Genomic DNA, 13,125 nt, shown 5'->3' on the forward strand with positions numbered 1-13,125 from the left:
TACATCATCTCATCACCAGCAAGTGCCTGGCCTCAGCAGTTTTCATTGCATGCATTCTGTATAACTATCCACTTTGTTTCTAGATTAGGGAACCAATTCTGAAAAGAGGACTGAGGGCCACACACAAAAAATTCTCACAAACCTGCAGAGTCACATTCATATTTGTCACTGTGCATACAGGTAACTCGTTAGTGCATAATAACCATCTGCACACACAGTCACAGTAATTATATGTATAAAGGTCAGTGTGCATTTGAGTGTACACACCTTGTTTTCTAACCCTTTCATCATTCTTGTGCCTCTTCTCTGAACTCTCTCCAATTTATCAACATCCTTCCTGAATTGTGACACCAGAATTCCAGTGCCAAATACAGAGGAAAATAGCCTCTCTGTTCCTACTCAAGATTCCCATTTATATGTCCAAGGAGTGCATTAGCCCATTAGGCCAGAGCATTGCACTGGGAGCTGTGATGAGGTGTCTGCCCACACAGGTGCAGAAAGGATTAATCTCAGCAGGGAGCAATGGAAGTGAAACCTCCGAGCAGCCCTGAGAGGCTGTCTGAGGCACAGCCAATCAGGGAGGAGTTGCAGGGAGCAAACCAAGCTGGGCCTGGCAGGCTCAGATAAGAGGAGCTTCAGGGTAGAGCAGGGTCAGTAGCTGTTTGGAGCTCATGGAGTGAAGGGCTGGGCTCCCAGCAGGTGGAAGAAGTACTAGCACCATGGACAGCTCAGTGCTTGAAGGTCCAGAGGTAAGGGCGGAGTAGGTGCAGAGGCATGGGGAAGAGGCTCTGGGAAAAGCAGTGAGCAGTTCCAAGGAGAGCAGCATGAGGTTACCATCAACAGAGTCCTTGGATTGGGACCCGGAGTAGTGGGTGGGCCTGGGTTCTCCCCACCACCACCAACACTGGGGAAGTGGCATGATTATTGGACTACAATACTAACCCCCAATAGGGGGAAAACATAGATGGTGACATGGCCAGAGGGCAGAGCCATGAAGAGGACACTGTGGTTCCTGAGGCAGCAAGAGGGGCTGCAGGCAGATGCAGAGACAGAGTGATGGTATGCAAACCGCGGTCCGGGAGGGTGTCTGCCTTGAGCTAATCCCCAGAGGGACCAGGAGAAGGCACCAGCCAGTAAGTGATGTGCCCCGTGACAGGAGCTCATATCCACCACAACCCCCAAAGCTTTTTCAGAGTCATTGCTTCCCATGATAAACTCTCCCATCAGAGCAACAGTGTTCAGCTAAGATCAGCGTATATATAATCTGTAAAAGCTCCATAAAATGCTTAATCATAAAAAATACTCCATATATAGGAAACCTTCATACAATGTAGGAATAGTGCAACCCAATATAAAGAGATCACTTGTAGAACAATGCATCTACTGTAGCAAGCATTTCAAAAATATTTATTGGAATATTTGGAAAATAGTTAATACATGACATACAATGTATCTACTTCAGATTCCATTATTACTGCTTAGAAATTATCTTCATGCACATTTGAGGGTATAGGATTAGTTACTGGGAAGACCTTTTGCTTTATATCAGCATTGGCATATATACCACTCTCATCTTGCCATGTGTTGATACCATGTCTTCTATAATCTGCTGTGTCAGTAAACTGAGAGTGACATTTTCTATGAACTACAGAATAACCATCTGGTTGGGCTCCAACCTGTGGATACAAGAGAGATTATAGTAGTTCATTCTTCAGCAAACACAAATGTTCCAAAACATGCTGCTTGATAACATCTTGCTCATATTATGGTCAAAATTTAACCTGCAAGAAATTAAACCACTTCACAGAATATAATTATATCTCCTAATTAAATGTCTGGCCACAATATCTGATGCACTGAATTGTGGACCACAGAATACGTATTGGTTTAGTGGCCAAGATTGGTGAACTTGGAAGACTGATTTATTTCCTGGCTTCTGGAGATTATTTTTTTTTTTGTAATTAAATTAAAAAATATTTGTTCTTGAACAATTTTTTCTAAGAAAGGGAAGGTAACATACCTTACAATAACTGGAATTCTTTGAGATGTGTGGTCCCTATGGATATTCATTGTGGGTTCTAATGTGCTCCATGCACCTGAGCCTGGAAGATTCTTCACTAGCAGCATCTGTTGGTTCACCTGTGCCCTGTGCCTCCTTGTGCTCCGAACCAAGGGCACAAGTGGTGGCACAGACAAACTGTCTCTGCAGTTCCTACTCTACTGTAAATCAAGTAAATAACTGAGCAGAGGAGAAGGAGGACAGGTCGTGGAATACCAACAAAGACCACACATCTTGAAGAACTCCAGTTACCATAAAGGTAAGTAACCTCCCTTTCTTCTTCTAATGCTGGTACCTGTAGATATTCACTGTGGGTTACTCACAAGCAGTACTCCTCGAGGAGGATGGTGTGAAGACCCAGGGTAAACCACAGATTGCAGGACTGCCGTACCAAAGGATGCTGAAGAAGCCTGCACCAATATGTATTGTCTGGTAAACATGTGCAATGAGCTCCATGTCACTGCTCTACAGATTTCTACAAAAAGTATGCCTTGCAGAGACTAGTATATGCTCTAGTTGAGGTACAGAGGTAGTGTGTGCTCTAGTTGAGTGGGCCCTCACACCTTGAGGAGGAGCTATGATCATATAATAACACTGCAGGCTGTATTCTACTATCCAATTTGGGAACCTTTGAAATGAAATTTCCTCCCCTTTCATCCACTTGGCAAAGGAGAAGAATAATCTCAGGGATTTTCAAAAGGGCTTCATCCTTTGATGGTAAAAAAGCCAAAGCTCTACAAATAGCCAGGGAGTTGTCTCCTAGCCTCTCTAGTGTCAAGAGGTTTCAGGTAGAATACCGCTAGATGAAGAGTCCAATTCAGGTGGAATGTGGAGGGAACCTTTGCGATGAATTTGGCATGTAACCTTAGGGACACTTTGTTATGGAACACCATGTAGGGAGGGTCTGCCATAAAAGCCACAAGCTCCCCAACTCTCCTAGCTGAAGTGATTGCTGTTAGGAAGACTAATTTCATAAATACATGGAGAAGGGAACAGGAGGCCAAAGACTCCAATGGTGGATTCACAAGTGCCGACAGTAGGAGGTTAAGGTTCCAATTAGGAATTGGCACTGATACTGGAGGCTCTGACAAGACCCCTCAGAAATGTCATGGTCAAAGGGTGGGTATACATCACACAATTATCTGTTGGAGAATGGAAAGCATTGATTGCTCCCAGGTGCACACACATTGAGCTAATGGATAAACCCAAAGACTTCAGGGAAAGGAGATATTCCAACAGTAGAAATGCCAAAATCCAATGGATGTACGTGGCAATGCTGGCACCAGATGAAAAATCTCTTCCACTTGACAGCATAGTATTTTCTCATGGAAGCCTTTCTGCAGTGTCTGAGGATGGATTGGACTTCCTTGCAGCAAGACTTTTCTATGCTTGTCACCCATCCAAAAGCTAAGTTGTGCGGTGGAGGGAGATCAAGCTGGAATGGACAGTTTTGCCTTTGTTCTGAGTTGGAAGGTTCAGTGACACATGGACATCTGGTAGATACTGGTGAACCAAAACTGTCTAAGCCATCAAGAAACCACTAGGATCACTGTCAATTTGTCCTGCTTGATCTTGTTCAGGACATGATGTAAGAGGGGAATGAGTGGGAATGCATACACTAGTGACTATGACCACTGAACTGTGAATGAATCCCCTCTGGAATTGTGCCCTTGAGCAACACAGGAGCAATAGGCTGGACATGTCTTCTTACTGGGATGCAAAGAGGTCCCATGACAGGGAGCTCCACTGACAGAAGACGTTCTGCACCACCAAATTGTGAAGTACCCACTCACAGTCTCTGTGCAAGTGGTCTCTGCTGAGGCTGTCTGTTATAGTGTTCATTACTCTGGGAAGGTGCATTGCTGAAAGGGTGATCTGGTGTCAGATGCACTAATTCCAGAGCTTGTCTCTTGTTTATGTAGAATACTGCTGTTATGTTGTCTGACATGATGTGAACATATGAAAAGCAGAAACCTTTTGCAAGCCTCATGCACTGCCCAAAGATTGATATGTAACTGGGACTCCTGTTGGGTCCAAGAACCTTGCAACCTTTGGATGTCCAGATGTGCTCCCCAACTTAGGGGGAAGGGGGCGGTCTGTGCTTAGATTCTTTGTAGGTGGAGGGGACACATAGGTAACCTCTACAAACACAGATTTCTTTTTTTCCCCCACCAGATGAGAAGACAGAACACTCTGAGGGATCATAACTTGACTAAGGTATCTCTATTCAGCATCCACACCATACACAGCCATGCCTGAAGGCAATGAAGATGGAGCCTGGTGAAGAGTGTTTTGTATCTGCAGGCAGCCATGTGTATGAGAAGGACCAGACAGAAATGAGCTGTTTTCTATGGACTCAGTCAGAGTTAGGTGATTTTGGAGGTCCTTGATTGCAAGGCCCTGTCTTTAGGTAAGTAAGCTTTGGGTGAAGTCAAGTCCAGAGTTGCTCCAATCAATTCTATAATCTGCATGGTGATTAAACCGGACATTTCTAGGTTCATTTGAAGTCCTACAAATTGCAGGAAACTGAGTATACTGTCCCGTGAGCAGCTAGTCATAGAGGTTAGAGGAAAAACTGGACTGCCCTGGCGATGCAAGTGTGTTGCTACCACCACGAATTCCTTTGTGAAAACTCTTTGGGATGTCGAGAGGCCAAAAAGAACCCTGTACTTGTAATGTTCTAGTCCCACCAAAAAGCACAGAAAATTCCAGTGAGATGGGTGAATGTCTATATGAAAAGAGACATCCTTCAAACTGAGAACTGCAAACCAGTCACCTTTGTTGAGGAAAGGGATGTTGTGATAATTGGGCCTACAAATTTACCCTAATTGTGATCTCAACTGTAAAAAGTAAATGAAAGTTTATGTCACAATAACCTATAACAAACATTGATGGGGAAAGGAAGACAGACTGAATTAGTCCAAACACAAATGCCTACTGATCTAACTCTAGGACTGTGTGAAGATCATGCTTGGTACACAATAAAAGTGGGAACCAGAAGTCAGTGATGAAAATCAGTGTGTTGGAAACTATTTTGTCCATGAATTAGGCCTAATGAGGGTATGGACTATTCCACCCATCACTCCCTTTCGGGGTCCTTAAAGAAACAGACTTTAGGGAGAAAAACTGACTACTGGCATGATCTTCACCATCATGGCTGCCACCCCCATCATCTCCTAGGACCCCGGGTCCTACATCATGATCTTGAGAGATGTTCTGTCCTGACCAGGCCAGATAGAGGAACCCAGTACCACTTCTGGATCCCAAAACACCACCTGGGATGAAAAAGGATTGAACTTTGACAACAGCAGCAACAGCAACTCCAGCCCATCTCAACTAACTTCTTATTTTTCCCCAAAAGGATAGTTATTACAATCTTTAATATAATCTAACAGACTGTCAGACAAGGGATGTTAATATGAAAGTCTTATGTAATACTTTATATTTTCAAAGACTGTTTTCCCTTCTTGTTGTGTTTGATAAAAGTTTTAAAAGCTTTTCAATGGTGTGTTTGCCATGGTATTAATCAGGCTGAGGTCTCTGAATACCAAAACCCAAATCTTGCTTAACACTGTTTCATACTGGACAGTGACTGGACCATATATTCCTCCTTAATTAATACAACAGAGATTATGGAATCCAGAGTGGTCATCCTGAATCTCAAACAGAATATGAAGACATTCAGCTGTCTGGGATCTAGAATGGGTCTCCTTTTTGGAATGAGGAAGTATCTCAAATAGGAAACCCTTCCCCCTGTGTTGAGGAGGCATGGGTTCTATGGCTCCTAACTGAAGATGGGCGTTTACCTCCTGTCTGAGGAGTCTGTCATGAGAGGGATCCCTGAAGAGGGACAGGGAGTGGGCATTTGGTGTAGGAATGGAAAGGAATTTGATTGTGTAACCAGTGGGAGATAATCTCCAAGACCCATCTGTCTGAAGTAACATGTTGCCACACTGGAAAGAAATGGAACATGTGGCCACTGAAGGGGGTAGGGACTGTATGGATGCACCAAGACTGGTTTTTAGCTCTTGAAGGTCCCATCAAAATGACTTCTTGGCATGGGATAGCTGGTGAGGGGGGGAAGCAATGGTATGGGGTGCAGTCTGCCTGCAATGGTGTAACTTCTGGTTTCCTGGGTGGCTCATAAGCTTATTGATGGAAGAAGGAATGGGGAGTGAGACGCTGTTTATGACAGTGGCTTAGATTACTTCCTCCAAGGGTCTGGGATGTAAATCCCCAGCGAGCAGAGGGTAACCTGGGAGTCTTTGAGAGAGTGTAATGATTTGTCTTTTTTTTTGCTGAACATAAGGTTACCCTTGAAGAGGAGGTTTTCTACCATTGTTTGGACTTCAGTAGGAAACCTCAATGACTGAAGCCAAGAAACCCACCTTATAACTACTGAAGTCTCCATGGAGCGGGAAGTGGGGTCAGTAGCTTTGAAAGATGTTTGGAGGGACAACTAAGCTATCCACCATCCAGAACAGCCTGAAATTGTAGATTGAGCTCCTGGGAAGCTTGCTAGCAAATGGAGACACCTTATTATAATGAGTCATTTCAACATCCAGAGCCTGGTAATTTGCCATCCGGAATTGTAGGCTGGTAAAAGAGAAGCTCTTCCTCTCAAGGAAGGTCCAGTTTTCTCCCTATTGGATGGGGTAACCAAGGCTACTTCAATCTGTTGTGCTTGGTACTGGCTTGAACTACTAGCAAAGTTGGGACAGGATGGGGGAAAAACATACTGCCTCTTTAGATGAGACAAAAGTATCTCTTCTCAGTCTTTTTTGGGGTTAGGGCACAGTTAACTGCAGTATGCCAAACAGCTGGAGTGAATTCTAATAAGACTCTATTGATGGGAAGTGCTACCTTACCAGGGCCCATAGTTTGAAGGATGCCCAGAAGTTTGTGAGTAGGGTCCTGAACTTCTTCCAGAGGGATCTGTAAAGCCTTCACAATCATCCTCAAGAGGTCCTGAAGTTGTTTAAAATCATCAGGTGGCGAAGGTGAGACCAGCATCACTGCTTTGTCAGGAGCCAGGGAAGACAGAGCTGCAGATGGATCAGGCAGTTCCAGCTGGTTGGGGTGTTTCTCCTCTTCACAGTGCTTCTGGGTGGAAAGGGGGGGGCTGAGGCTTTTCCCGCTAAGAAGAGTTGTGTTCATATTCCTGCTCTGATCCCTTGGAGTCAGGAGGCCCAAAGTATGGGACCCACGAGTGCCAATAAAGCCCAGATATAGGGTTGTATGGGTATACAACCCCATAGTGGAGGGCACCACTGGTCCCAGGCCTGCTGGTATGTCTTGTGGCACTGAGAGGGCACCCATGCCACATCTTGGCCATTGGAGTGGTCTGTGCATCGGCCTTAATCTTGCTGGAGGAATAAGAGTCCTTGGCATATACAGGCAGAGCTGTCAGTACCTCATGTCTTAAGCCATGATTGGTAGATTGAATTGGTGAGTGGCACACTTTTGGTGCTCACAGGTCAACATCCCAGCTGGTGGAAAGGACCAGGGATTGGTGTACTGATGGTGTAAGTACCTCTCTGGAGATCACTGGAACAGAGAGTAGCAGTGACTCTGAGTTGGTGTAGACCCTAGTTCCTCAAGAATAGCATAGCTGGGTCCAGCAGAAGAGTGAGAAGGGGCTCATGTGTACGTGAATTGGACAGTGCAGGAGGTAGCTGTTAGTACCACTAAGTCCCTCTTCCTCATGAAGTGTGGAACCGCCAGTGCAGAAGGTAATCACACTCTCCTTTCCTTCTCTGATGATGGAACCAGACCCATCCCTGGTTGAGCTGTGGGTATCCCTGTCTCTCAGTATTGGCCCATGTTTGCTGGGAGCTGCAGATGCATACTGGGGCATAGAGTCTTGTCTGAGTTAGAAGGGGTAGAGGAGGCAGACATGTTAGAGAGTTTAAGTGCAGATTTCAACTGCTTCTTAAGAGTGTTTCCTTTTACCTTCTTCCTATACACACCTGGTAGAGTCTTTAAATCTGCACTCTTACTGTCCATGACTGCAAAATGCCATGTCCAAAAGGGTGATAATGGCAGATCCTGCTGATGTACATGGGGTGTCAGCAACCCCAGGGTTGTGCTGTGGCCTTAGAGTTCCATCAAATGCTTCCTAACCCAGAATTCTCAAGATTGCACATGAATGAAATGAGACACTCCCCAAGGCAGCACAAAAAGGAGGCTTAGGGATCACTAACTGGGAATACCTGGGGGCAGGCCAGGTGGGACATAAAGCTGAGGATTTGAGGCATAATAGGTGCTCTGAAGAGTGGGGGTGGCCTGGAAGATAACTCCTACCCCCAACACTACTCTAACTAGAATAAAATAAAACTATTTACAAAAAAAAAATAAACCTGAATAGAAGGCAGGAATGCTAGGAAAGCTGTGGATGCTCTTGGCCCATGAGCAGTAGAAAGGAACTGGAAAGCCAGTTGGTTCATGTCACCCATATGGCCTCAGTTTGGAGCACATGAAGGCACAGGAAAAGACCAATGGACACTACTAGTGAAGAATCTTTCAGTCTCAGGCGTATGTGTAGCCATAGTGAATAGCTATACCAGTGATTCCCAAACTTTAACAGCCCACGAACCCCTTTCACTAAATTGTGAAATCTCATGAACCCCGTCCTAAAAATGAATATTTCCAGGGATTTAAGTTTAAATTTCCTCCACACTCTGAGAGGCTCCTGCTGCTGGACCCCATTGACCGCCCTGGTCAACTGAGCTCAGGCTGCAGGTCCTGCTGACTGCCGGGGCTCGGGCTGCCAGCCCCAACTGCCCGGCCCCGCTCCCCCTGGGGCTCAGGCTGCCAGCCCCATGTGGAGTGCTGGGGTTCAGGCAGCCAGCTCCCGTGCTGATGGGGGCAGGGCTTAGGCTGCCTGGCCCTGCTCTCCCTGGGGCTCAGGCTTCCAGCCCCGCGTGGAGCGCTGGGGTTTGGGCTGCTGACTCCCCCACTGATGGGGGCAGGGCTCAGGCTGCCAGCCCCAACTGCCCTGCCCCACTCTCCCTGGGGCTCGGGCTGTCTGCCCTGCAACTGGCTCCCACCTGCTGCCTCCAGTGCCCAGGGTCCTCTGGCCGCCATTAGTGAAATTTTTCTGGCAAACCCCCTGTAACTTTCTGCAAACCCCCAGGGGTTCGCAAACCCCAGTTTGGGAACCACTGACCTATAGGAACCAGCACTCAAAGGACCTTCGTGTTTCAGAATTTACAATGTGTTAGAAAAAATAATTACCATGGTCTTCTTTTTAACTGTCTTTTTTTTATTAAAATAAATATCATCCATTCAAAGGAGTAATATCACTAACCATGTTTTCATTTCTTGGATTTGCTGCATAATGTATCAGGGCAATTGTTAGAAAGGAAAAAAATAAGAGCAATATTAATTCCTTCTGTGAATTTGCCTTAGCCCTGGTCTACACTAGGACTTTAGGTCGAATTTAGCAGCATTAAATCGATGTAAACCTGCACCCGTCCACACGATGAAGCCCTTTATTTCGACTTAAAGGACTCTTAAAATCGATTTCCTTACTCCACCCCTGACAAGTGGATTAGCGCTTAAATCGGCCTTTCTGGCTCGAATTTGGGGTACTGTGGACACAATTCGATGGTATTGGCCTCCGGGAGCTATCCCAGAGTGCTCCATTGTGACTGCTCTGGACAGCACTCTCAACTCAGATGCACTGGCCAGGTAGACAGGAAAAGAACCGCGAACTTTTGAATCTCATTTCCTGTTTGGCCAGCGTGGCAAGCTGCAGGTGACCATGCAGAGCTCATCAGCACAGGTGACCATGATGGAGTCCCAGAATCGCAAAAGAGCTCCAGCATGGACTGAACGTGAGGTATGGGATCTGATCGCTGTATAGGGAGAGGAATCCGTGCTATCAGAACTCCGTTCCAGTTTTCGAAATGCCAAAACCTTTGTCAAAATCTCCCAGGGCATGAAGGACAGAGGCCATAACAGGGACCCGAAGCAGTGCTGCGTGAAACTGAAGGAGCTGAGGCAAGCCTACCAGAAAACCAGAGAGGCGAACGGCCGCTCCGGGTCAGAGCCCCAAACATGCCACTTCTATGATGAGCTGCATGCCATTTTAGGGGGTTCAGCCACCACTACCCCAGCCGTGTTGTTTGACTCCTTCAATGGAGATGGAGGCAATACGGAAGCAGGTTTTGGGGATGAAAAAGATGATGATGAGGAGGTTGTAGATAGTTCACAGCAAGCAAGCGGAGAAACCGGTTTTCCCGACAGCCAGGAACTGTTTCTCACACTGGACCTGGAGCCAGTACCCCCCGAACCCACCCAAGGCGGCCTCCTGGATCCAGCAGGCAGAGAAGGGACCTCCGGTGAGTGTACCTTTTAAAATACTATACATGGTTTAAAAGCAAGCATGTGAAAGGATTACTTTGCCCTGGCATTCGCGGCTCTCCTGGATGTACTCCCAAAGCCTTTGCAAAAGATTTCTGGGGAGGGCAGCCTTATTGCGTCCTTCATGGTAGGACACTTTACCACTCCAGGCCAGTAACACGTACTCGGGAATCATTGTACAACAAAGCATTGCAGTGTATGTTTGCTGGCATTCAAATAACATCCATTCTTTATCTCTCTGTGTTATCCTCAGGAGAGTGAGATATAATTCATGGTCACCTGGTTAAAATAGAGTGCTTTTCTTCAAGGGACACTCAGAGGAGCCCATTCCTGCTGGGCTGTTTGCCTGTGGCTAAACAGAAATGTTCCCCGCTGCTAGCCACAGGGAGGGGGGAGGGTTGAGGGGGTAGCCACGCAGTGGGGGGAGGCAAAATGCGACCTTGTAACGAAAGCACATGTGCTATGTATGTAATGTTAACAGCAAGGTTTACCCTGAAAGAGTGTAGCCACTGTTTTATAAAATGTGTCTTTTTAAATACCGCTGTCCCTTTTTTTTTCTCCACCAGCTGCATGTGTTTCAATGATCACAGGATCTTCTCCTTCCCAGAGGCTAGTGAAGCTTAGAAAGAAAAAAACGCACTCGAGATTAAATGTTCTCCGAGCTCATGCTGTCCTCCCACACTGACAGAGCACAGACGAATACGTGGAGGCAAATAATGTCAGAGTGCAGGAAAGCACAAAATAACCGGGAGGAGAGGTGGCGGGCTGAAGAGAGTAAGTGGCGGGCTGAAGAGAGGGCTAAAGCTCAAATGTGGTGGCAGCGTGATGAGAGGAGGCAGGATTCAATGCTGAGGCTGCTGGAGGACCAAACCAGTACACTCCAGTGTATGGTTGAGCTGCAGCAAAGGCAGCTGGAGCACAGACTGCCACTACAGAACCCTGTGTAACCAACCGCCCTCCTCCCCAAGTTCCATAGCCTCCACACCCAGACGCCCAAGAACGCGGTGGGGGGGCCACCGGCCACTCCACCACAGAGGATTGCCCAAAAAAAAGAAGGCTGGCATTCAATAAATTTTAAAGTTGTAAACTTTTAAAGTGCTGTGTGGCATTTTCCTTCCCTCCTCCACCACCCCTCCTGGGCTACCTTGGTAGTCATCCCCCTATTTGTGTGATGAATGAATAAAGAATGCATGAATGTGAAGCAACAATGACTTTATTGCCTCTGCAAGCGGTGATCGAAGGGAGGAGGGGAGGGTGGTTAGCTTACAGGGAAGTAGAGTGAACCAAGGGGCGGGGGGTTTCATCAAGGAGAAACAAACAGAACTTTCACACCGTAGCCTGGCCAGTCATGAAACTGGTTTTCAAAGCTTCTCTGATGCGTACCGCGCCCTCCTGTGCTCTTCTAACCACCCTGGTGTCTGGCTGCGCATAACCAGCAGCCAGGCAATTTGCCTCAACCTCCCACCCGCCATAAACATCTCCCCCTTACTCTCACAGATATTGTGGAGCACACAGCAAGCAGTAATAACAGTGGGAATATTGGTTTCGCTGAGGTCTAAGCGAGTCAGTAAACTGCGCCAGCGCGCCTTTAAACGTCCAAATGCACATTCTACCACCATTTTGCACTTGCTCAGCCTGTAGTTGAACAGCTCCTGACTAATGTCCAGGCTGCCTGTGTACGGCTTCATGAGCCATGGCATTAAGGGGTAGGCTGGGTCCCCAAGGATACATATAGGCATTTCAACATCCCCAACAGTTATTTTCTGGTCTGGGAATAAATTCCCTTCCTGCAGCTTTTGAAACAGACCAGAGTTCCTGAAGATGCGAGCGTCATGTACCTTTCCCGGCCATCCCACGTTGATGTTGGTGAAACGTCCCTTGTGATCCACCAGAGCTTGCAGCACTATTGAAAAGTACCCCTTGCGGTTTATGTAATCGGTGGCTTGGTGCTCTGGTGCCAAGATAGGGATATGGGTTCCGTCTATGGCCCCACCACAGTTAGGGAACCCCATTGCAGCAAAGCCATCCACTATGACCTGCACATTTCCCAGGGTCACTACCCTTGATATCAGCAGATCTCTGATTGCGTGGGCTACTTGCATCACAGCAGCCCCAACAGTAGATTTGTCCACTCCAAATTGATTCCCAACTGACCGGTAGCTGTCTGGCGTTGCAAGCTTCCACAGGGCTATCGCCACTCGCTTCTCAACTGTGAGGGCTGCTCTCATCTTGGTATTCACGTGCCTCAGGGTAGGGGAAAGCAAGTCACAAAGTTCCATGAAAGTGCACTTATGCATGCAAAAGTTTTGCAGCCACTGGGAATTGTCCCAGACCTGCAACACTGTGCGGTCCCACCAGTCTGTGCTTGTTTCCCGAGCCCAGAATGGGCATTCCACAGCATGAACCTGCCCCATTAGCACCATGATGCATGCATTGGTAGGGTCCATGCTTTCAGAGAAATCTGTGTCCATGTCCTGATCACTCACCTGACCGCGCTGACGTCGCCTCCTCACCCGGTATCGCTTTGCCAGGTTCTGGTGCTGCATATACTGCTGGATAATGCGTGTGGTGTTTAATGTGCTCCTAATTGCCAAAGTGAGCTGAGCGGCCTCCATGCTTGCCTTGATATGGTGTCCGCACAGAAAAAAGGCGCGGGACAATTGTCTGCCGTTGCTCTGATGGAGGGAGGGGCGACTGAT

At 47.1% G+C, this 13,125-nt stretch overlaps 1 protein-coding gene across 1 annotated transcript in view; it reads right to left on the reverse strand.

The window, feature by feature from the left end:
- Nucleotides 1–1,477: 1,477 nt before the first annotated feature.
- The window catches only part of CFAP95 (cilia and flagella associated protein 95), a 54,060-nt gene continuing 42,412 nt past the window's right edge, over nucleotides 1,478–13,125 (reverse strand). Inside the window, exon 6 of the mRNA XM_073346245.2 lies at nucleotides 1,478–1,676. Coding sequence (XP_073202346.2) covers nucleotides 1,479–1,676 — 198 coding nt within the window. The 3' untranslated portion in view covers nucleotide 1,478. The remainder of the gene's footprint in view (nucleotides 1,677–13,125) is intronic.

Source organism: Lepidochelys kempii, chromosome 5 (assembly GCF_965140285.1).
Source record: "Lepidochelys kempii isolate rLepKem1 chromosome 5, rLepKem1.hap1, whole genome shotgun sequence".
Taxonomy (NCBI): Eukaryota; Metazoa; Chordata; order Testudines; family Cheloniidae; genus Lepidochelys; species Lepidochelys kempii.